The following is a 25830-nucleotide window of genomic DNA, read 5'->3' on the forward strand; positions in this document are numbered from 1 at the left end:
AGTACCAAGCTGCTGTGTGTGCATGGCCAAGCAAGCACATGAGCTAAAGGAGAACAGTTCTTCTGTTTGTGCAGCTGAGGGAAATCATGATTAAATATTGACGAAACAGCAGCTGTAAAAAGGTCAGTGTGGTTCTGAGGTGTCTCTCCTGTGTTGTTAGTTCAGTATTGCTCTGATTTTCTGTTTTTGCGTGTATGTGTGTGATCAATCCCAGTCTCTGACCTCAGCCTTGGGTATGAGCTGGATGTTCCTCAAACAGCAGCCATTCAGTCACTGGTGAATCCAAGGCCTTTTTTCATCACCAACACTGTATCTTTCCTTCCGTCCGCCTGAGATAATAAACACAGACATGCAAGTTCTGGAGACCTGTATACAGGACTGTCTGTTTAGAAAGATATCCACTTCAAATTAACAAGAATCAACATGGAATGTATGTTTGAATTCATTTAGATGCAACCCATGTAGCCTAACTACAAACTAAGTTGTAGAATTAATATTGTTCAGTCACGTCTGAGTCACTGTCTATGTCTGATTACTTCATTAATTTGGGATGAAACAAACATGCAATTCAGTCAGATTATCAGGCTCTGTGATTTTATTTTACACAACTTGCTAGTGTCCACCAGATGAAGTGAGCGGTAACAAACATACTTTTAATTTGCTGAGGGCAGCTGGTCATGCAGTAGATCAAGCTTAATAGTTTTAGATGAATTTTTAAATTGCTTCTTTTTTTCCATATTTCCAGAAGTAGGTAGAATTATGAACACACTTGCATATACACACAGACAGACAAATTAAAAAGATTCACTCAAGAACTTGTGGCTGTCAGATAAATATGCAATGCAATCTGTCAGTGTCTCCTCTTACCTTAGGCTGAATCCAAGTTTTAACCCTTAGCTTAGGCAGTTGTGTTCTGTAGTGCTGAAACTCAGCCCAGCATTAATCCAACCTCAGTCATCTGTACAATGCACAATCATAACATAATCAAAGTCCTAATCAGTTCTTCAGGAAACACCATTTGACTGGGAAGTGCACACAAAACCAGCCTGCATGTGTGTCCAGCCATATCGCCTCCTATCTCTGCAGAGGCCAGTGTTGGTCAGTTCACCATTTTGTTCCAAACTGAAATTAATTTGACACCTTTAGGATGGATTACCATGAAATTTGGTACACACATTCACGTCCCTCACGAGATGAGCTGTAATAACTTAATGAATTCCATGACTTTCCATCTAGCTCTCAAAATGTTATTTTACCCAGTACTTTGGTTTATGACCAAATACTTGCAAAACTAAGACATTCTTGTTGATTTACTTCAGTACCTCTTTCAGATTATTGCTTTGGCATCACTGTCTGGCTGTATCCCCTAGCATCTTCTGATCTTCAGCTGGTGGACAGCCACACTTACATTATTTTGTAAGATACCTCGATAAACTTCATTCTCCCTTTGATGATGGCAGCTGTTCAAGCCCAAAGACTGCAAAGTGACCCCAAATTATGACCCCTTTACGGTACTTTACTGCTGGGATAATGTTTTTGTGTTGGTGTGCATCCCCATGTTCACACCATATGCAGTGCCTCATATTCTTTCCAAACAATGTGCTTTAGGTTTATCAATCCAAGAGAATGTTCCCAGTAGCAGCGGTTGCTAAAATGGACTCCAGCTCCCCTGTGACACTTGTGACTTGCAAACTCAAAATGCTTTGTGTTTTTTACAAGTCAAAGTAGCTCTAACTCAAACCTACAATATGGTTGCATTGATTGGACTTCAGCTTTATTAACTAACTAAGTAGCTTTTGTTGATACCATTAGCTAAGGGGTTCACTTACTTTTTCTGGTCTTCCCCTGCAGTTTGATGTATGTACAAGCTACCTTATGAGAAATAACACTGTGATTGTGGCTTACTCACATCAAAGTAAGTATGCCCTTAAAAGCTGCACCTTTCTTTTCCACCAAGACATCTGAAGGTGTTCTCTGGTATCTGTCATAGTGACGTTAGCAGTAGATCCTTTAAGTCCTGTCAGCTGCAAGGTGGGGCCGCTATGGATCTGAACAGTTTTTCCAGCACACCCCACAGCTGCTTGATTGATTGGGAGCTGGGGAATTTGGAGGTCCAATCAGCACCTTGAATTCTATGTCATGTTCCTTAAACCATTCCTGAGCAGTTTTGTAGTGCGGCAGGTGCATTGCCCTGTGCTTTATCCTGCTGCTGCCATCAGGTAATATTGTTGCTGTGAAGGGGTGTGCTTGGTTTGCAACAATGTTTAGGTAGGTGGTACGTGTCAAAGTAACATTCACATGAATGGCAGGACTCAAGGTTTCCCAGCAGAACTTTGCCCAGAGTATCACACTGCCTCCACTGGCTTGCCTACTTCCTGTAGTGCTTCTTAAAACAACAGATGTGCACCCGGCTCTCCATGTGATGTAAAAGAAAACATGATTCATCAGATCAGGCCACCTTTTTTCAATCCATGGTGCAGTTCTGATGCTCAGGTGCTCAATGTAGGCACTTTCGGCGGTGGACAGGGGTCAGCACGACCACTCTGACTGGTCTGTGACTATGCATGAAGTTGTGATGCAGTGTGTGTTGTGACACCTGTCTATCATAGCCAGCATTACTGTTTTCACCAGTTTGTGCTACAATAGCTCTTCTGTGGGATCAGACCAAATGGGCTAGTCTTCGCTCCCTTCACACATCAGTGAGCCTTGGGTGCCCATGACCCTGCCGCTGGTTCACTGGTTGTCCTCCTTTGGATCACTTTACTGGGCACTGCATACTGGGAACATCCCACAAGGCCTACCATTTTGGAGATACTCTGACCCAGTCGTCTAGCCATCACAATTTGGCCCTTGTCAAACTCAATTTCCAACACACAGCATTTGTCTACTGCTTTTATTATTCTGAAATAATGGAGCCTTGTTTTATTTATTCTAGATTGTATTCTGTTTTAGCCTTTTCAATAAGATGTTCATCAGGGCTTATAGGATGTTTTTGTTCCACAAGTTGGAACCCATATATTTGTTAGAAACTTGACTTTGTGAAAGACTGAATTGTGGAATTATTCAAGAAATGAGCCATGAAGAAAGCTGCTCAACACTGAAGGTCAATGGCAACTTGAACCTGGTTACTTTGCCAAAAGTTTGGTTAACTCACCACCAGAGCATATGAACGGTGAGCTGTTGGCCCGGTCCGTTCCCCTGTTCAAAGGTGCACCTGGCTGCTCCGCTCTTTATCGCTCGGTGCTGAACTCCGATTGCATCCCGCTCCACTCATATCGCACCCACTCACTCCAAAAAAGGAAAAAAAAGTCTTCATGTGTTTCACTTTTAGCTTAAACTGTAGCCTTACAACTAAAGAACGACGACTACCTTTTCCCAAATAGAAATGATTTATTTCAATTTACAGCTAGGCCAATGTAACAAAGAACATAACACAAAAAGTCATATCTAAAATTCAGTGAATCAGTTGGCCTAATTAAATAAAAATATACGTTACACCTGTGTCACCTTTCAGTTTCCTTCTTAAAGTACTTTAGGAACTCCATTATTGAGCTTGGGCATGCTTCAGACTCATAGTATGAACTGTATCGGCGTGAAATTGGAACAGGACATAGGGTGATGCTCTCTCCTTTTAAAAAAGCTGCTCTGCACTCTGTCCAGATCCCCCTGCTCCTGCTCCCTGTTCGCTCGTGCTCTACTCCGCTCACATGCTCTGCTCACCACACCACCTGACCTTTTATTTCCTTCTCCAGGTAGCCTGTGACCTGCTACGGAGGATCATTCGTATTTTGTACCTGAGCAAGAGGCTCCAGGGCCAGCTTCAGGGGGGCAGCAGGGAGCTCACCAAGGCAGCTCAGAGCCTCAACGAGTTAGGTAAGTTTATGCATGTTTGTTTGTTTGTTTTTTGGTGTCTAGGCCGGGGCATAACAAATCCATGTTCATCTTTTTCTACAAATACCGAACTGATTGTATAGGTGTGTGCTTTTCACACTGGTGCAGGTTGTTCAAGAACACCTTCAGCACTGTTAATACAGCGTTTTAAATGACTTTCAAACATTATGAAAGGAGTTACTTACGTTTTTTATTTTACACACAAACATTTTACTGATTAAAAGCTTTTAGGAAAAAACTGATTAAATGAATATGCTCAGCCACATTTTACACATGCTGTCTCAAAAAACACACTTATGGTTAGAAATTACACCAGAAATACAGATGGCTGACAAATTACAATAAAACAGTAAAGTGTCTCCAGAGCAGCTGCAGGGCTTCTCTATTGGGAGGAGGAAATGTCCTTCTTCCAAAACATATTCCCTCATTCTTTTTCATCCTCATAACATAGAGCTGCATGTTTTAGTGAATTCACTGATATTTGGATACACCTTCTTTAATGTGAAGAAAAGATGCTTTTCTTTGTCAGGCATGATAATAAACTGAAACTATTTGGATTTAATGGCTCAACAGTGCAAGACATTTGAAGACACCATCTGTGATTATGGAAATTCAAAATGGTTATTTTCCCAATTTTTGACTTTTTGTGAAAAAAAGGATAAATAATCAGGAAAGGAATTGGCAGATTAATCAGTGACTCCTGCATGTTCCTTTTAATTTCCATTTATTTATTTGAGATTTTCCTCACCCGTCTGTCACCCATCTTTATCTCTTTGTCACAATATGTGACTGGCAAGTTCTTCTTTATAGCAGACACTGAAAATAAATGAAGTCTGTGTACTTTTCTGTTATGAAGAAATTAGCTGTAGTGAAACAAGATGAGAAAATATATGGATCCGTAGTAGGCTACACTAAAATCAACAACATAGATATGTTTTGGTTTGTTGGATCAGCGGAGATCATATAGCAGTTTCGGTGATGACCTTAAAATTCGAGCATTGGGCCTGCTGCTTCAGCGGTAGGGTGCAAGGCATGCTACCCTGGGATGCCTTGACAGAGTAAACACTATGCAGAACTTCAGCAAGGCTCAAGCAACAACATTTAAAAAGATCAGTAGAGCAGTCATGCTTCTACCAAATTGCTGTGAAAAGGAGAGAAATTGTGTCTTGCTGTAACACTACCAGACTTGTATGTGCTTTTTTTTTTATGGTTCACTTCAGCTAGTTAATGCCTTGTTTGATTACCTAATTGACAGTTGGCCTGAATTTTATCATGACGGCATACAAACCTCTGCAGCCTGACCAGGTTCTTCACTCTTGTTTGCATTTGTTTACACATTTTAATAGGTGTATGACCACATTCAAGCTGCAAAATGATATCAGTGAATGTGTTCTCTACAGTTAAAATTAGGCGTTTGTGCTTATGCTGAGAAAATAAGGCTCTGAAACAGCTTCTCTTATTTATCTTATTCATTTGCACTTAATTTTTCTCTTCATCTTGTTTCCTTTAGTGTGTTGAAATTTTTGTGTATTACCCATTTTTTAATCTTTATTTGTTGCCCCATATTTTCTGTAATTTAGTTTCTTCTGGAAATGTAGGAGAGTTGAGAGTTGAAATTCTGCACTGACACTAAATGAAATGCACAGACTTATTTGCCTATAAAGCACTTTAATGATCTTAGACTAATGCAGTGTGATAATGGGTTGCTGCTCACTGCTTTACCTTCCTTAGTTTCATTATGCACAGCATCGCTCACCAAATGCTCAGATCAAAGTAGAGAGGCACTAGAGCATTCACTGTGCAAGCTCACGTGTTAACATTTCACTGCAAGGTTATTGCACTACAGCTCATAAGTGCACTTGAACTAACAAAAGAAATAGTGTTATACCTGAGGCAATATATGTAACAGTGAATAAAGAACAGTTCATCTCTCAGTCAAAGTGCAGGTACTCAGACTTATGAATCAAAGCTCTTAGAGGTTTGTGTGACTGCTAAACACACAGTGAGGTTGTGTTTTTAAAAGTGAAAATGGGGCAGTCTTCTTCATACAGCTCCAAAAAAGAAGTCATAGCACAAAACCTTAAAATAATACGCTTAGTTACATAGTTTGTAGTTGCCTGACATTACATCACAGTCTGCAGTCACTGTGCAACATGATCAGAACCTTCTTTCTTGCCTTCCATGAAAAATCTGCAGTACCAAGAGTGGGTGTCTTTATCATCCTTTAGCATTCTGCTCTCTTCACTGGGTACTCGTTTGCTTCTTTTGGCTGCCAGCCAGCCTGTATGAAACACCTTGTGTGAGCTTGTGTACTGGATGCTGTTGCTGATTATATACAGTATATGTTTATGGTGCACATTTTTACACAGTTTTTCTTTGATGACTTTCAGGGGTTCGTACTTGACTGTACACATGAAAATTGACAGTAGTAGTTGTGTGAAGTGAAATATAAAAGAGTTTGAGAGAAAGTTTAAACCCTGCATAGTTTCACACCTCTGTACATGTGGCCACTCAGTGTGTAAAGTGGGCATGAGTGTATGTGCTTCAGAGTAGTTGAACACAGCCCCAAGATTCTGCATCTGGGAAGGTGTAAAGTAGGGTAGAAGGGGGACGAAGATCAGATAAACAGTTTGATTAAAGCCTACTAAGACCCTTTAAATTGATCCCTTACTGTCTAGTGCCCCAACCTTTCATGGAAATACATCACATAAAGTGGGAAATGACACCATTTCAGGGGAACTTTAAGGCTGTTCTCATGCCCTTATGATGAGGTCACATTATTAATAACCTCATTTTACTCCAGGTACCATTTTTTTCCTTAGCCCTCTCATAGACTTGGTTAGAATTCTTGTGTTTAACATTGCTGAATCAGTTCAGAGAACTGTGACCTTCTGGTGTCAGCAGAGAAAAAGTGATAATACATTGCATGTCACTGCCACTAGTTATCTAAGCGCCACTTAGTTATCACAAGGCATTAAGCGTGACAGAGCGGGTTCACAAGGCCTAGTGTTTTTAGCAGCCTATGCCTGATGACCACTTCTCATACCACATACATAACCACACACAAGCTTGCACACATTCCATTGGCTGCGAAGAGCTTTTAAATGGGGTCAGTGCCCTTGGTGTTCTCCAGTACAGCAGCAAAATTTTGTAGGTGAGCCAGTCTCAGCTTCTGGCCTCTGCTGTGCCAGTTGGTTGTTGTCCATCAGTTCCAACTTTATCTCAAGTGGGCTTTGCTGCTTTGTGTTTAGTTATAGTTCATACTGTAGAGTAATGGAACCCCTTCAGTGGGGTTAAAGAGTGTCATCTCGGGAATTGTTTTTGGGTTCTATTTCTATCTCTTGTGATAACGCAGTTGAAAATTATTTAATAAAATGCACATTATGGACACTAGATGAAGGATGCACGGTTATGGGTACAAACTTGTGTGTACTTTGGTCTGGGGTTATTAGCCATGCTGGCATGGCTCTAAGGATGGTCCACCACTTTGGATCAGGCTGAAGTATCTCAGCAACTATTGGATGGATTTTGTTGAGATTTTATAGAAAAAAAAAAAAAAATAAAAAAAAAAAGACATTTGTGGTCCCCAGAGGATAGATTGTAATTCTGTGTGGGTGATCCTCTTATGATTCCTGATTATGAGTGCCACCGTGAGGTTGACCTGTAGAATTGAGTGCAGTGTCTCAACAGCTGTTGGGTAGATTACCATGAAATGTGGTACACACACTGAAATGACTTGTTTGTCATGGTTTATTAGAAATTGTTAGAATGCTAACATGCTAAAATAAGGTGGTGAACAGGGTGAGGTATCTATTTGACAACATTATATTAGCATTGTCATTGTAAGGATGTTATCATGCCAACATCTTGATCTTAAGTGAACCAAATTTAGACCAAATACAAATACCAGTTGTTCTGAGAAATTGAAAACAAGTTTACAAATTTAAATAAATAATTATAGTATTGTGCAAATGTTTTAAGCACTAAAAGTGAGGATGCTTTCCAAAATAATGCCATTCATAATTTATCAGTACAGCTCACCTTAAAATAGCACAAGTGTAGTTTATTGAGGTGTTGTGAATTGGTAACTTTGTTTTAAACAAGTAAATTGTATTGGGAGGAGAAATGGGGTGTACTTCTTTCCCTTTGTATGCTTGTAATTAATGCATTATTGTTGCAAACACAAACACATTCTCTAAACACACAGTGACCTTCGTTTTAACAATAGATTTTAAAGGCTGACCTTACTACTTCTTCACTAGATGACATTTCCTTTTAGAGGAAAGTGAAAGAGAAACTAAATCTCATATGTCAGTCTTTGACCCCCAGTGGCCGAACGTGTTCTGTTTGTGTGTCTACTTCCACATGAAGAAGCAGGATATCAGAGGGATACTGACACATATTCTATGTACCCTTTGCCGTTTATTACAAATGGTGACAAACAATATCAAGGTATTCTGTGACTGTACATGGATATTTGTCTCATTACGCTAACCAGAGAACAACATGCACTGCTGGTTAGACTGCATTATCCTTGATAGCACTCCACGACATTCCATAGTAAAAGCAATAAATAACCCTTTTCATGTGACTATGAATAAAATGAATTATAAATGCGCTCCTTGGACTCACACACATTCCACTGCTAGTAGTTTCCCTTTTTAATGTGTGATGTTTATATTAAGGAAACCCCACACCTTAATCTCTTTATTCCTCAGGGAACATATCTTTGATGTGATCATCATTTAGTAAGCTGCCCAAGATGGATGTACTCTACTGTTAGTAAGCTCACTTCAGTTTAGCTGGTTTAGACTCACTCACTTTGATCCATGTTCTTTTTTTTTTTAAATACTTTCCTCCTCTTTATTTGTATAAACATTAGTCTTATCTCCCTCATTCATATTTTTTTTCTGCTATAGTCTGTTGCTCTCTGTTATGCCTGTAACCAGCTCTCATTTAGACTACATATTTGACATATTTACATTTGGGTTAATCCCTTTACTCTGCATCTTGTGAGCACAGACATTTTTGTCTGGCCTCTGTGTCCTCGAAGGTGACCTTCTTGTTTCTCCTGGGGTCAATCCATGAGTTGTGGATGACCACATTGTTAGGTGTAGGGTCAGCTTCAACCACAGACACCACCCTCTTCTTCATCTTGCTCTTCAAAACCTTTTGGAACTTCTGCCGAGTGAAGGCATAGAGGAGTGGGTGAAAGATCGTGGTTCCATAGGCCATTACTAGGAAGCCCAAGCGGAGGCGTGCAGTCAAATCATTGAGCCCAGTGCTGAGGATGATGGTGTTAAGCACAGTTATTGGAGTCCAGCAAAGTAGAAATGTGGAGATGATAAGAAGAGACATCCTGAAGACTCGTTTCTGCCTCTCTCGTCTTTCTCGATGGCGCTTCACTGCTCTTCTTAGAGCAATAATGACTGACACTGAAGCCCTCATGCCCAAAGGTGCAGTCCCACCTGCCCTGACTCCTGTGCTGCTCTGTGAAGCGTCAGTCGACTCTGCATGTGTTGCAGTGCTCAAAGAGATGGTGTTTTTACTCTTTTGCTTTTTTTTAGGTAGGTTGTGCTGAAAGCGTGTTCCAATCCGAATGTTAAGTGCCTGAAGGATCTTGTAGTAAGTTACCAGCATTACCATTGCTGTAAAAAAGAAAATAGGGATTTGTGCTAGCAGGTGATAGTACAAACCTAACTCTGTGTAGTACTCATTTGTATGAGCCACTGTAACTATTGCAGTCTGGTTCACAAGGTCTGAACCTGAGTTAATGAAGAAGCCCACTTCCATGAACGGAACCAGGAAGCTGAAAAAGGATAAAGTCCAAATGGATCCCAGTAGAGCCACAGCTCGGCCCATCGTAAGTACACGGTTCGCTGGCCTCACTGAGATGTCATAGCGGTCCACAGTGATGGCCAGAACATTAGCAGCAGTAGCTACGCTTGCAAAAGAGACGCAGGCCTCATGGAAACAGCAGATCATGGCTCTGTCTGCCTCCAAAGGAAGTAGCACCACGACGACTGTCAATGGGATACAGCATACACACACCTGGAAACAGAAAGAACTTCGGGTCACATTCCAAATACATCTTATCATCTGACCAATTATAACACATCCTCTGTATTGTATGTTGATTCTAAAGAGCTGATATGATTATGTCACTTCATTACTGTCAGACCCAGCTGAATTGCTGAGGAATTACTGGCTACATAGTTAGCTTAAAAACTCAAACGGCATCTTGGTAGTAGCTTTAGCATGACTTAATTTGGCTATTAAGCAAAATGTTTTTCAATCTCATTTTGGTGAAGTTTACAGGAAATAGACGTGTACAATTTATTTGTGGTATGTATGAAATCAGTGAAGTTTTGCTAAAAATAATTGTATGCAGTTGCTATGCTCCGTATAAATTTAGGACCTGTGCAACATATTTTTTTTTGTTTATCATGATGAATTAGCTGCTTTCATGTGTGTGTTTTTGTGCGGCTATACAGTGGATATAAAAAGTCTACACACCCCTGTTAAAATGCCAGGTTTCTGTGATGTAAAAAAACGAGACCAAGATAAATAATTTCAGAACTTTAGCCACCTTTAATGTGACCTATAACTTGTACAACTCAATTGAAAACAAACTGAAATCTGTTTTTCAGTGGGAAGTAAAAATAAAAAACTAAAATAATGTGGTTGCATTAGTGTGCACACCCTCTTACTGTGGGGCTGTGACTGTTGTCAGAATTAAGCAGTCACATTCAAACTCATGTTAAATAGGACTCAGTACACCTGCCATCAATTAAAGTGCCTCTGATTAACCCCATATAAAGTTCAGCTGTTCCAGTAGGCTATTCCTGACATTTTCCTAGTTGCATCCTACAGCAAAAGCCATAGTCTGCAGAGAACTTCCAAAGCATCAGAGGGATCTCATTGTTAAAAGGTATCAGTCAGGAGAAGGGTACAAAAGAATTTCCAAGGCATTAGATATACCATGGAACACAGTGAAGTCAGTCATCATCAAGTGGAGAAAATATGGTGCAACAGTGACATTACCAAGAGCTGGACGTCCCTCCAAAATTGATGAAAAGACAAGGAGAAAACTGGTCAGGGAGGCTGCCAAGAGGCCTACAGCAACATTAAAGGAGCTGCAGGAATTCCTGGCAAGTACTGGTTGTGTAGTACATGTGACGACAATCTCCCGTATTCTTCATTTGTCTGGGCTATGGGGTAGAGTGGCAAGACGGAAGCCTTTTCTTACAAAGAAAAATATCCATGCCCGGTTACATTTTGCAAACACACATTTGAAGTCTCCCAAAGGCATGTGGGAAAAGGTGCTATGGTCTGATGAAACCAAGGTTGAACTTTTTGGCCATAATTCCAAAAGGTATGTTTGGCGCAAAAACAACACTGCACATCACCAAAAGAACACCATACCCACAGTGAAGCATGGTGGTGGCAGCATCATGCTTTGGGGTTGTTTTTCTTCAGCTGGAACTGGGGCCTTAGTCAAGGTGGAGGGAATTATGAACAGTTCCACATACCAGTCAATATTGGCACAAAACCTTCAGGCTTCTGCTAGAAAGCTGAAGATGAAGAGGAACTTCATCTTTCAGCACGACAATGACCCCAAGCATACATCCAAATCAACAAAGGAATGGCTTAACCAGAACAAGATAAAAGTCTTAGAATGGCCCAGTCAGAGCCCGGACTTGAATCCGATTGAACATCTGTGGGGTGATCTGAAGAGGGCTGTGCATAGGAGATGCCCTCGCAATCTGACAGATTTGGAGCGTTTTTGCAAAGAAGAGTGGGCAAATATTGCAGAGTCAAGATGTGCATTGCTGATAAACTCATACCCAAAAAGACTGAGTGCTGTAATAAAATCAAAAGGTGCTTCAACAAAATATTAGTTTAAGGGTGTGCACACTAATGCAACCACATTGCTTTAGTTTTTTATTTTTACTTCTCACTGAAAAAAAGATTTCAGTTTGTTTTCAATTGAGTTGTACAAGTTATAGGTCACATTAAAGGTGGCTAAAGTTCTTTTTACATCACAGAAACCTGGCATTTTAATAGGGGTGTGTAGACTTTTTATATCCACTGTATGTAGTTATTGTATGTGGATTTGGTGTTGGATCATTAATCCTCAACAACTGGCTGGAATGCACCTTCGTTCAGCAGCCTCTCTCTCATCAGCAACCTCCAATACAGTAGCAACTTTCCATGCAATAACACACAAGTTTTAAAATAAACAGGACTATATTACTAAATTTCTTAGTAAGTAGTGACTTGTGGTTCAGACAGGTAATTATATTAGAGAATTATAAATGTTTATGTAGATTTATTTTGGAAGTTTTCATGGTACAGTTGTTTTCTAAAATTTATTTAGATTTGTTTTTTTAATTAAAGTTAGAGGACCGCTTTATCAACAAACCTATTAATAGTACAATGAGAGAAGTTAAGAAAGGTAACTGCATGTTTTAAAAATTACCATGTGCTCATGTACATACAACATCCATTTGTTGCTCAGCCTTACTGCCCAGCCAAAAATGTTTAACATGAAAGGCCAAATGGCCTTAACCTTTAACCTATTAAATTTATAGCCTGGTCACACTAACACTTGAAATTTAACCAGATCAAAAGTTGTATTGTGGAATTTCATCAATTTTGCACCACTGTTTGATTCTCTCACCCCATTTACACATGCTTCTGTATCTGTAACTTGTATCTGGATATAATGCATATGTAAATAGCCACAGCAAGTTTCTTTGTCATCTTTCATACAGTATATCAGCCTCTTTGATGAATGACTAAAGTCAGGGATTCAGAAGATGAATGTGAAAAAACAAACTGCACATTTAGTCCACCACAATGAAGTTATAATCAAAAAACATTTTTCACTGGAGAGGGACTTTGACAAAAAATGCATTTTGCAAGATATGTTGCAAAAGTAAGTAAAATAGGTTCACTCAATTAATTCCACTAAGCAAACTCACAATTTTATCTTGAGCTTTTTGACATTACAGCTGTCCTAATGAACCACAGACAGCATTAGGAGAGAGAGTGACAAAGAAAGAGTCCCAGTGAGAAAGGCAATGCATACAGATGGAAGTAAAATAAAAAAAAGTGTGAAACACAAAGTTAAGCTTACTTAGACTTTATCATTCAAAAGTGAATTCACCACTCAGTAACAAATTTGTGCTTTTTCTCAAAAAATCTGTCGTGTTTATGATCAATATTAGCAACTGATGGAAGGTATAGTTGAAGTCAGAAGTTTACATACACCTTAGCCAAATTAAACTCAGTTTTTCACAACTCCTGACATTTAATCCTATAAAAATTCCCTGTCTATTAAGAATTTGAAATGTCAGATTAATAGTTGAGAGAAATATTTATTTCAGCTTTTATTTCTTTCATCACATTTCCAGTGGGTCAGAGGTTTACACATTCCGTTAGTATTTGGTACCATTTTCTTTAAATTATGTAACTTAGGTCAAACATTTCAGGATGTCTTCAACAAGTTTCAGTTCTGCCCACAAATTTTCTATTGGATCGTGGTCAGGGCTTTGTGATGGCCACTCCATTACCTTGACTTTGTTGTCCTTAAGCCATTTTGCCACAACTTTGGAAGTCTGCTTAGGGTCATTGTTTATTTGGAAGACCCATTTGCAGCCAAGCTTCAACTTTCAACCTGATCTCTTGAGATGTTGCTTCAATATATCCACATAATCTTCCTTCCTCATGATGCCATCTATTTTGTGAAGTGCCCCAGTCCCTCCTGCAGCAAAGCACCCCCACAATATACAGGTGAACATGGTACCTTCAGGTGTTTGGATATTGCTGCCTATAATAAACCAGACTTGTGGAGGGGCCACTTTTTTCCTGAGGTTTTGGCTGATTTCTTTTGATTTTCCCCTGATGTCAAACAAAAAGGTACCGAGTTTGAAGATAGGTCTTAAAATACATCCACAGCTGCACCTCCTATTGACTCAAATGATGTCAATTAGCCAATCAGAAGCTTCTGAAGTCATGACATCATTTTCTGAAAATTTCCAAGCTGTTTAAAGGCACAGTCAATTTGAGTGTATGTAAACTTCTGACCCACTGGAATTGTGATATAGTGAATTATACGTGAAATAATTTATCTGTAAACAATTGGAAAAATGGCCTGTCATGCATAAAGTACATCCTAACTGACTTGCCAAACCAAGAATTTCTTAGCATGACATCTGTGGATTGGTAAAAAAAAATCAGTTTTAAACTTCTGATTCCTGACTTCTGACAGCTCTCTTTTTTTATTTTATTTTAGTCAGTCTTTCTTTTTGCTGGTTAAACCATTTGAGAAATATAAGCAACTGTTGTTGGGAGGGGCAGTAAGGTTGATAGACAGAGTGGAAGTTCAGCTTAAATCCTCAACAAAAAAAAAAAACAACCAAACATCAAAAACAAAAAACAAGCAGATGAGAGGTTGCTGAACTGAATTTGCATTTACATGCATCATCTCTTCACAGCAGGGAGTTCTTGTCAGATAACATCTTTTCAGCCCAGCAGCCAACGATACCACATGGTGGCCTGGGCGTTGGGAATCAGAGCTAAGTTCCACACTGCCAGCCTTCAGACTGTATTTGTAACTTATAAATAGAACTGAAATACATACATTATTAATAAACATCATTGAGAATTTGCAACATTAAACACAGACAGCAGCGCTAAGCTGCATACTAGCAGCCACCAGACTGTATTTTCACAGGTGTGAAGATGATATGAATTATAGCATTTGTGGAACATGTTCACATGTTGGGTAACTCAGCAGATGCCCATTGCTGTGACATGGGATGTCACCCCTATTGTCCGTCACTAAGCCAGCATAAAGCTAGCTCCTAGCAGTTATTTTGCCGCATACAGCTGTTGTGAGTTCAGATGTTTTTGTCGAATGTAATCAGGTTAGTTGTATGTTGGCTTGATGTACCTACAGTATGTCCTGCCCAACAATTGTTACTTGTGGCAACAGAGGCAGTTGTTGCTGCTGTTTAGTAAAAGTTGCATAGTGTCACTATAAATCGCTGTTTGCTGAAAAGTAATGGATCAGTGACTGTGACTCACCAACACATCCACCACATGCAGGTTCATGGTAATGATGTTGGAAACAGAGCTGATGAGATTCTGTTTCATACAGTAGAGGACTAGCACAGTGAGGTTGGAGCTCAGGCCCAAAACTATTTCTAAAATCAGGAAGCCTGTCAAAGAAACCTAGAAGCATAAAGAACATGGTGAAAATGATGCCAGACATGATTTTGTTTATTTTATATAACAAATAATTTTTCTAATATACAGAACAATGTGGATTTTATGTATCTAACATTTAATTTTCCAATCCGTTTACCAGTTTCCTAAAAATGTCAAATAAGGGAACTCTTGAATTGCAGCAAATATTACGCTATCATGTCACAGTGATTTGACAGAAAAGGCAACCTAGTAAGTTTGTACGAGACTTTAGCAGTACCTGGAAACTAATGGGGTAGATGGCCTCAGAGGAAGTCATGTCAAGGTCATAGGGATCAGCAGTGTCAAGCACTGTCATGTTGCTCATGGTGGCTGCAGAGATTAGCACTGGGGATGTGTGCATTATCCTGATGTGAGGAAGAGGCCTGGAGAGCAGTTTGCACATGAACAGTCTTGTTAAAAAGTAAACCATGGTATATTAACTTGTACCAAACCATTTTTTTTTTCAAACAATGACTTGACTGTCACCAGACGAGTGAACTTGAATAATGTACTGTAAATAGGCAATGAGGGTTGGGTTATGGTTAGAGTCATGAGCTGAACATGGGTTCATCTCTCTTTTTGTCACTGCTTCAGAAACCTCAAAAGTTAAGAGAATCTACCAGGCAAACAGGCCATTTGAGTGTCCTGGTTTGCTTGCTCAGCCTAAACAAACCAAGTACAAGAATACTGGAATATATGTTTTATGGACTTTGGGGCTCTTAGGGTTTCGACTAAAGAAAACAGATGTGATATCAGGCTTTAACTCACCAATCCCTCCCAGCAGTATCCTCTCCTGCTCAGCAGCAATCGAAGTGGCCACGAAGAACTTGCTGGAGCACATTAAAACATCCCACCATATTCTGACCTGACAAGGTCAGTCTTCAGTCTATTGACTTTCATTTGCATTTCCAGTATTATTTCTGTGAACATAGTGAAATTTGATATTTGACAATGAGAAGTCTTTGTGTGCGTTAGCTTTGGGATACTGGCTCCACTCAGACAATGAGAAAAGTCTGTTTGTGAAACACAGTAAGCAACACACACCCACCCCTTGTTGGGGGGGGCATGTGGTTTGCAATATAAGTGCGGTGCACTAAGATCAATGCTTTCTTTTATTCAAAGCTCTTTCTTGTCATTGTCCGTTGCGCTTGGATCGTTTCCTCCAGTGTCATCCTCGCCTGAAAATGGTGCCAGTGCCAGAATAATCCTTCTCTCTCCACAACTCTCCACTTTTCAGAAATTGTATATTCACACTTGTTTTGGTATTTCTCTGGATATAAATCACATCCTGATATGGTCCGTAATACCTTGTGTCAGACCATGTCAGCTTTGCAATTTATATTCCGGAGAACAGTGAGGGGCGAAAGTTGAGATGACAGACTGGAGGGAAGGTCCCAAGAGAAAGAAAAAAACAAGCTTGTGTGGTTGTTCCAAAGGACCGGACCCAGTTAAACTTTTAACATCCCTGTGATCCAAGAGGGGCAGAGTCCAGCGATGTGGACATTGGTCATATATAGTCTTTGGAGATCACTCAAAGAGACTTTGACTTTTGGACATCCACAGCATTCTTATTGCCACTGTATTCTTCACAGACTGCGAGAGAGGAATTGACTGAAGCAGGAAATAATGTCATGCTCCTTTGTCATCGTCCTAGTCATCCGCCATTACTTTCCATCTTTGATCCTGCATGGAAAAGAAGAGGGATGGAAAAAGTCAGTAACATAGTATAAAATAAAAATGTCTCATTGCAATCAAATCATTTCCCTCTGGTCTGCCGATTGCATCACGTTCACCACATAATTTCAGCTCATCTATCATATCCTGACAGATAGCTTGCTCTTTCTGTGCTAATTGGATGCTGTGTCTGTGAGTGTTTGCGCTCGTGCTTTTGTGTGTGCCGAGTGTTTGTTTAATCAGTTTTTGATGCCTTGCCTTTTGTCTTTGATGGTTTTCGTCATGTGGTGTTCAGCAAATGAGTGCTGAAAACTATTAACTGGTTCTCTGCAGACTGGGGCATGAATTGATATACTGCTCGACTGTCACAACAACGGGCCACACACACTGTTTCAGTAAGTCAGTAGTCTCCGTAAATAAAGAAGACGACAAGCACCAGATTTGTACATGGATGGATGTATTATGAAAGCTGTCACAATACATGGGGATGTAATCAAATGTGTCCCAGACCACCACGGCAGAAGGTCTGAGTGACTGGATCACAATTTGTCTTGGTGGTCATTAACACTTGTATGTAGCGCCCAAGACACATTTAAAAACCAAGTCTTAATGGAGTCTAAAATGCAAGGATCCAGCATATTTTGAGCAAATTAATAAGTTGTATTTTTTGTCAAACAATTAAAATGGTTTATTCCACATGTAATTATATGACACACGATTAATACCAAACAGATAAATTCTACTACATTGTATTGTTACTTTAGCCTCTGTATTGTGGAGTATTTTAAAACTAACCAATTTACAGTGGCTATGGATGCTCTCCATATGCTGTTACTCAGATCAGGTGCCACATTTTCCACATTTTACAGTAGTTGATTCTACTGTATTGAACAGTAAGCTTGACAAAGGAAGATGCAATGCAGCTAAATCATGGCGTTGGAGTGCGGGACATGTTGACAGAAGTGGGCTTACCTTAACCTTAACCACGCAAAACTTGTACATAAACTCAACCAGCCAATCGAATACAATCCGATGGAGCGCCTACTACTGTCAACACTCCTACCAGTTTCTGGCAAAATGCCCAGTTGGCAGAACTGGCTTAGGCACAATTTACATACAGTATATTTCTAAAGTGATGCATAGATGTGAGCAAGGCATCATATCAGAGAGGGGAAGGATTAGTCAGTTAATCCATTAGCAAGAAAAATAACAATCAGCAACAGTTTTAGTAATCTGGTAATCATTTGTCATTAACTTAGCAAAATGTCAGGCGTTAAATCAATTCAACTTCTGAAACATGAGGGTATGCCCCACCTCTCTCTTTAAGGTCATTATAAATGAAATGTCTGTGGCATTTTCACTGTTGACTAGACAAAACACAGTAATTGGAGAAAATGGAGAAATGTGATGGGACGGGTATTTTAAATATTTAGTCTAAACAACTGATATGTTAAATTGAAAAAAAAAAAAAATAATAATGAAAGTAATTGTTGGGTGCAGCCTCAGTAGTTTCTTTAACAGAGCTACATTTTCTCTAAACCATCACCGACTTGTTCTTGACCTTCAGCTGCAACACTCTGTGCTCTTGACAATATTTCTAACCTCACAACATATGCAAAATTGCTTCTTTATTTAAACTTAATTTTTGGCTGGATGTTGTAATGCACATTTTGTCTGCTCATCTTTTCGTTAAGCTGCAATTAATTGTATGCGCTTTCCTACAGTAGGAGAGCTGGTCTCTTGGGGAGGCTGTGAACTCAGCTTAGCTTCTGAAGACTCATGTTTCTTGCAGTCTGACAGCCACTTATTTAGTCTAATTATTCTTCTCAAAATAATCACTGCTGGAAAATCGTGACTGTCGGGCTCAACAACATGTCACCATGCTGTGTGTTTATCTAGAGCTGAATGTGTTGATTTTACAATGCCTTCGTGCAACACATTTACATTGCCTTGGTGTCAGCACACTGACACTGCTGTCAGTATATGATTGTGCTGTGTATTCCTTTACCTCAAGACAAAGACCATTCCTCAGTGATCCTTGGGTCTGTTGGAGAGCCGTCCTTTCTTGTAGTGCTTTGTAATCTCAATCCCCAAAGGTGGAGCAGTACTCACAGGTGACAAGCTCGAGTAGTTGAGGATTTTCTTAGTAGTCCATCATTCAAGGTCTTGCGCCACACAGTTGAGTCCCTTCAGGATGGAAATTTGACTGGTAGAAAACATGCAGCTGCAAAGCATGGAGGGACTGAGAACGATACTGACACTGCTGCTCTGCCTCCCCCTCTCTCCTCTCTGCTGTCTGTTGTCTCTGCTTTTTCTGTCGGTGTGTCTCTGTGTCCTGCTTCCTGCCTCGCTCTCTCTCTCTCTCTCTGCCTTCAGTAGCCCTTCCTACTTATCCATCGCTCCCTCCCCCTCCTTCCTCCGTTTCTGAAGCTGTATTCTCCTTTTTTCCCCTTTTACACCTCTGCACTTGACTGTTTGGACTCAGAAAGGAGATGAAACACACTTTTTTTTGTGTGTTTTTCTTGTATCATTTTTCTTTTGTACTGCCTGTACTGTAACTACAGCTCTTTTTCTTTTTTGTCTTTGAGTTCTTTCTCTCTTTCAGTGAACCATCTCTCCATAAGTTGTTTGCCTTCATTAGAGGGCAAGGGTTTCCAGATAGTAAATGGTGACCATGACAGTACTAATGGCAGCATCCTTCCTCTCAGGACTTTGGCCACGCCTCAGTTGTTTGTGTTTGCATAGCACCTGCCAAATGGTACATGCTTGATTATCTCAATCTGACTACCATTGGAGCTGTCGCCATGTGAGCCTTATTGCCTGATGAGCATTTCAGCAAGGTAGCCAGTGAGAGGACTAATTAGTACTACTTGGCATTGGCATGGCAACAACAGCACTGCTGGCCAAAGCGAACACAGACCGATAGATCAGAATTCAAATCAGGGTCAGTCTGTTGTCTTCTGGGATATACTATTATCCACTGTTAAAGCAAAAAGTCCTGATTTTTCACATCTCCCTGATCTGGTCATTGTATCTTTGGTTTTCATCTCCCACTCTTTGACTGTTTATTCAAGGAGTGTAAGCAAAGATGATGGTTTCCAGTCCGACTGTTTTACTGACATGCGCAACTCAGTGGGAGGCATGTTTTCCCCGGATACAAGTCCTTAGTGAGAGAAAGATACTGTAGATGGCAGACAGCAGCGTTATATAGAGCAAGAAAAGAGACACTTGCAGACTTTTCTTCTGATCAAGTGTGCATAATGTGTGAGGGTAGTTTCACACCTAAAAATGATGTGAGCACAAAAGAGTTCTCCATAAATGTTTGAATCCATTAATATTGCAACCTGATTTCTAGGCTGTCTACTGGCAGTCCTAAAGGCAACTAGTTGTTATTGTTTATTCCCCAACTATGTCAAACAGAGATGCAAGTGAAGTGCATGGTAGTGTTTGCGTGTGCTTTGTACGGTATTTATGGACTTTGTGCTTGCAGGATAAGGTCGGGCATTTTCTATATTATTAGTATTTTCAACACTCCCCACATAGTGACTAAAACCAACAGTGAATTGCCTCTATTCACGGTTGAGACGTGTCAGTCTCTAAAATGGATTAGCTTATTAGCCTGTGCCCCAGACCTCCTTTGTTGTTCAAAAATGATTAAAAACACATCAGTGAAAAACACGTTTCATACTAATATTATATGAACACTATTACATGTGTTTTCACCACAAAGTTCCTCGTACCTTTGTTTCTCAGGATGTTCCTTTTCATAAAAGTCACTGGAGTATATTGTGATTTGAGTTCCACAGCAGGGCCAAAGCTTTGTGAAGATTAGAGAAATTAAGTCTCATTTCCACCAGAGGAACTTTCCCCAGGGAACAAAGTTCCTCTGCCTACCTCTACCTGAGGAACCATCGTAAATTGAGTTCTGGGAGGCAGGATGGGGGTGGAGGGTAGTATTTTTTGGTCCACAAACTATCAAGGGGAGGTCTGCTGTGCTGAACGTCACTAACTCGGTCAAATGCAGGGCTCTACATTGCAAGCATTCGACTTACGTATGCGAGTAAAAATCAGTGCGTCAATGTGAAAAATAGTTTGGGTGGATGGGTTGGATGCAACTGACTCCACGTTTCCTGGGTTCTCAGTTTGTAAGAACTCAGTAGGCCCGTAGAGAAAGACCAGTGAGTGAGATTAGTGGATTGGAAAATATGGCTGCGAACGAGTGCATGACATCAGCTGAAATTAAACCTTACTCAGAGTTAACAAACCCTGTGCTCGTTACTGTACATGTAATAAGACCTCAGTGAGATAAAAAAAAAAAACCTGTTAATGAGCATAAACTTGAAGAAAATTGGTTATCTCATGTTTGCCTGCAGTCTGTCCTCCACCGTTGGTATGTGTTAAACGTAGGCAGAATTTTACTTCTTACATACGGGGTCTTAAGAATGAATGCTGAGTATAAAGTGCTGTGCAGTATTTGACCAGTTAGGGACATTCAGCACTGTAGGCCTTGTCCTGATAGTTATTGGACCTTCAGAAAGTACTGCTTTTTGACTGGAGCTACACCCCTGAACTAAATTATGACCCTGATTTTCCTTATGGAAACACAGGTAGAGGACACAAGTTACAAAAAAGGTTCCTATAGTCTCCTGTAGTTCCTTTGGTTGAGACAGGGCTTTTGTATTTGTTGGCTTTTGATTATACTATGTAAGTTTAAGGACAAATCTTTAGACTTGTTGACTCATTAATGTAGCTAGTACATTGGCTGATAATGAAAGAAGTTGCTATGCTAGAATAAAAGTATAGCCAGTGAAAAGAAGAGGTGGAAAGTGTCCAACTTTTAGGTATCCTTTAAATCTGTACTGCTGGTGCACCTAACATTTCTTCACTTCACTGTTGAAGTGAACAAACAAAAGAACAGAAAAGTCTATATTTTTATGTAGACCCACTATTATGCTCTCAGGAATTTGTTTTACAGTTGTTAATTGTGGAACAGAGACAGAAATTGTATGTTTGCAGTACAACAAACCTGTTGACACAGATGGTACTATTAAAGCTCAGACAGAGTGAATCAGTGTCTGCTATCTGTAGTAATGTCACCTGATTGTTGATTGAGATTAGTTGTTTCTGCTTTTAACACTGAAGAGTTGCAAATGTTCAGTTAATTCTAAGCGGTGACTTTTTATGGGAGACTGAGTTTGTGTAAAATGCTTGTTTAATATGACAATAACCTGTTTGAGGGAATAGTAGAAGTTGTAATAGTGAGTGGGGATAAACATCAGAAATGGATAAATACCCAGTTCTTGTTTTGTCTCTTTCTGATTTCCAGATTTAACTTTATGTACGTCAGAGGGCCTTTAAGCAAATGCACACCCGGCCTCATCTTTGTTTACAATAGTTGTGATACACTGCAGCCTGGCAGTTGCACAGCCTCTGTCTTCTTTATATGCGCTATGTTCAAGAAGTTGTTTCAGACATCCTTCTTCTTGAAAGTAAAAAAAGAAAAAAAAAATAGAACTTCCTGCATAAAATTTCTTGTTGTGACAGCGGTGTGCTTTGTGTTGCTGTTCATCTCCTTTTTAATCAACCAAGTGGACAAAAATTGTATCCATTACCATTTTAGCACTTGTGCAAACAGTGAAGGAAATACTGGAGAAAAAAAGTCATTCCATTTTCTCTGTTTTGTTTTTATTGCCTTGCATCTTTTAAATGCACCTGTTTAAAATCCTCACATTAAAAAAAATGTATTGGCTTCACTAGTCAATCTGTGCCCAGCAAAGGAGCTCTTTCTTGAATATTCACTTTCAGTTCTAGCTCTCCAATGTAAAACAGATGAAATACGTCCCTTCGACGTTTCACAATTTCAACACAATAAATGTACACTACCAGTCAAAGGTTTGGACACACTTTCCCATTTCATTCAGTGTGAAAGTGTGTCGAAACCTTTGACTGGTAGTGTAAATATCACACATCATTGCTGTGAAAATATTAAACATATGATGTATAATCTATATAAATATATATAGATTCACTGTGAAATGAAAAACTTATTTTGTATCATTTTATTAGCTGTAAGCATGATGTTCCTGCACTTAGGTTTATACGTACTGTAGATGGACGGAGCTTTTAAGTGGATCATAGTAAGCATACAGATGGACAGCCGAGAAGTTTATTAGAGTGCTGGGGAGATATGAGAAGTTTTTATCGATGTTCTGGTAGTTTTATTCACCGCTTGTCATTCTAGGATTATTTGTAAGAACTGTAGCTGGCCTGACTACAGCTGCCATCATCCACAAAGGAGCAAGCTACAAACCTTTCAAGCCTACAATCAATAAGTCTCTCATACTAAAAAAAAACATGGCTGAAATGTTGCTGTGACTGTTGCACATTGTTGTGTGCCTTCTGTACTTTTTCCAGTCATTGACTGTTTAAATTTTAACTTCTTATACTTTATACTTTTTGTGGGTGAAAAATTATTTGAAAGCACAGGCCTGACTTCATTAATTCCAAATAAAGTTCATTCACAAATGAGCTTACTGAAACTGATCCGATCCAAAGTATGTTGTAATGCTTATTGGAGCAAGCCTTGGATTGATAAGCTGCTGTGTTTGGCCTCCTTCATGAAATACCCCTCAGCTCAATGATAATTACTTCCTGACTGTTCAATATGCTCTGATAAGCGGGAAGCAGATTCCTCACTGTTGCCTGTTCCCATGTGCAACCCAGACTGCTGATAATCTCCATCACCAGGGTGATGCTGAAGAGGGGGGGTACACTGAGATAAATTCCAGTGTTGTAAAGCAAATTTTTATGTGTGGAAACTTTGTTTATTGGTGATGTCCATCTTGTTGTCCTGTGAAGAATGAGCTGAGTGAATTCCCCCAGCACAGAAAACAGGGCACATCTGTGCCAAAGCACAAATTATCCTCAGGGAACCAACACGTAATATCCAATGGCCTGTGATGTCTGCATTAGGCCGTGTGTGGCTTCAAGAATGGCATATCAGTCAGCGTATTATGACACAAGTTTGAAAAGACCAGCCTCTCTCTTTTCCCCTCTGTCTCGCTCTCTCAAACACACACATCTAAAGAAAGAGGCTCAGCTGTTCCATCATGGTCTCTGGCAGCCTTTGTACTTGGGCTAAGGCTTCGAGCGGATTGCTTTTGAATTGAACGCATCTCCTGTCCAATTCCCCAGTATTCTGTGCCTCAGCCCGCCACCTGCCTGATAATACTTTCCATCTCTTTCTTTGGAAGAAGGGCAAACAATCTGTCGTTCTAGACAAATAGTGCATCCGAAATGGTTTGATATCAGTCCCCACATGTCTGCGCCTCTCCTCTCATAATTGGAAGCTGCTTTCCTCGTACCTTTCTCTTCCTGCTTTATCAAAACATATGGCTCTCCGAAAGCTGCAAATACTTGGAAAAATTTATGCCAGTAATCAGGCAGGATGATTCGGATTAATAAAAACTATTTATTGGATCATCAGTGGCATGGCAGTATAACAGGAACAACAGGAAGACAACAGTATACCTGTGAACCCAGATAGGATATCCCGTAGCAGCAACAGTGTCTCTAGTGGCAGTAAGCAGAACAGCAAGCAGAACAATATAATGTATAGAACACAGCATTTCCCCTTTTGTAGAAAAAGCTTTTTCTGTACCCTCCCTGCAGTTTAACATAATTAGTACAAGAACATATTAGCACAGTAACACTTTACACTGTAACACAACTTCAAAACAGAGTCCTTACATGTTTTACCCAAGGTCTATGTACTTAAGCCACATAGTCTTTTAACCAAGCATGTACATGTTTTACCCAAGGTCTATGTATTTAAGCCACATAGTCTTTTAACCAAGCAGGCTGACGTGTAGTGCCTTCAGGCCTAGGAGAGTCCGGTAACTCAGGAGTGTCAGTTTGTTTGTCTGTATCCTGCAAGGTGTCTACAGGATCTGTAAATGTAGCCAGGTGAGAAGCATTGCACATTTTGTTGTGCACATAGGTTCCTGGACCTATGTGCACAAGACTTTCTTCTGCACTGTGATGGCATCAGTGAATTGTCGGTGGCCCTGTCTGGGTTACGCGGGGTATCTGCTACATCTTAGCTGTGTCTGCGTGTTCCAACATGCTCATCTTTTTGCCTTGCTGAATGAGCCTTCCACACAAGTTAGGACTGTAGAGTCTCAAAATGAGCATCTCTTTAACTGTCACTGTTGTTAGAATCATCATAGAGTCCAAGTGTTTGCTCAAGGCACTCATCCTTTGTTGGACAAAACTGCTCATATTGACAGGGTTGCAGCAATTTTAATCTTATATCAGCACAAAAAAGGATTTGATTGCAAGACCAGTCAATATTTCTACCTTTGCCACTATCAAGCTTTCCAAAACAGATGGGTGGACAAACGATGCAGGGGCAAAAGCATAATTAAAATGTTTAACACGCAGTCAGAAGTGCTATGTGCTTCTTTGAAGCAAGTCCTGCTGACAAATCTGTCAAGCTGACTAATTCAAATTAAACCACAGAAATATGATAATTTAATCACAGTGGAGATGAGTTGATAAAGTTTGTGAGTGACTGAGCCATTGTTCTGAAAATGGCTGAAAGACCCTTTTCATGTTAGATTAGAACTTTTTTTCCAGTCATGTGAAGTACTACTTGTGTACTTTGAAAATAGTATGATCAGATGATGGTTCAAAGCTTTAGTCTCTGGCCACATAATCTAGTCAGATAAATGTTTAAAATCAAGTATAAATCTTTGTTTGCAACCTTTAGTCAGTTATTAAAGCTAAACTGTTTTAAAATTTGTTTTCTTGATCCCCAGTCAGTTAATACTTTATTATTAAATTAAATTAATCTTAACTCTCTTTTTTTTCTTCACCTCAACTCATTTTTGAACACCTTAGCCTTTTCCTTTTTTTTTTTATTTGTCTAAGGGATGTTTTTCTTTTCAGACTTATTTTTTTTATAATTTCACAGTATTGACATAATTACTGTTGGATGAATGAAACAAT

General features: G+C 39.7%; 2 protein-coding genes across 2 annotated transcripts in view; one reads left to right on the plus strand and one right to left on the minus strand.

Annotated features, from left to right (window-relative positions):
* Positions 1 to 25830, plus strand: part of cog5 (component of oligomeric golgi complex 5) — a 65024-nt gene that overhangs the window by 8834 nt on the left and 30360 nt on the right. The window contains exon 6 of the mRNA XM_020608254.1: positions 3753 to 3873. Within this exon, the coding sequence (XP_020463910.1) occupies positions 3753 to 3873 (121 nt within the window). The remainder of the gene's footprint in view (positions 1 to 3752; positions 3874 to 25830) is intronic.
* Positions 7518 to 19142, minus strand: LOC109964732 (probable G-protein coupled receptor 22). Its single transcript, XM_020608255.1, has 5 exons — positions 18830 to 19142; positions 15916 to 16830; positions 15386 to 15530; positions 14986 to 15132; positions 7518 to 9942 (listed from the first exon to the last, which is right to left on the minus strand). Exons 3-5 carry the CDS (start codon positions 15506 to 15508, stop codon positions 8890 to 8892), a joined length of 1323 nt encoding a protein of 440 aa, XP_020463911.1. The 5' UTR covers positions 15509 to 15530; positions 15916 to 16830; positions 18830 to 19142; the 3' UTR covers positions 7518 to 8889.

This window comes from Monopterus albus, unplaced genomic scaffold (genome assembly GCF_001952655.1).
Source record: "Monopterus albus unplaced genomic scaffold, M_albus_1.0 scaffold92.1, whole genome shotgun sequence".
In the NCBI taxonomy this organism is placed as follows: domain Eukaryota; kingdom Metazoa; phylum Chordata; class Actinopteri; order Synbranchiformes; family Synbranchidae; genus Monopterus; species Monopterus albus.

Coding starts and splice junctions, on each gene's coding strand:
- LOC109964732 (XM_020608255.1), bottom strand. CDS start 15,508: ATGCACACATCCCCAGTGCTAATCTCTGCAGCCACCATGAGCAACATG. Junction 15,133..15,385: donor TCTACCCCATTAGTTTCCAG/GTACTGCTAAAG, acceptor TTATGCTTCTAG/GTTTCTTTGACAGGCTTCCT. Junction 9,943..14,985: donor TGCATGTGGTGGATGTGTTG/GTGAGTCACAGT, acceptor TTCTGTTTCCAG/GTGTGTGTATGCTGTATCCC.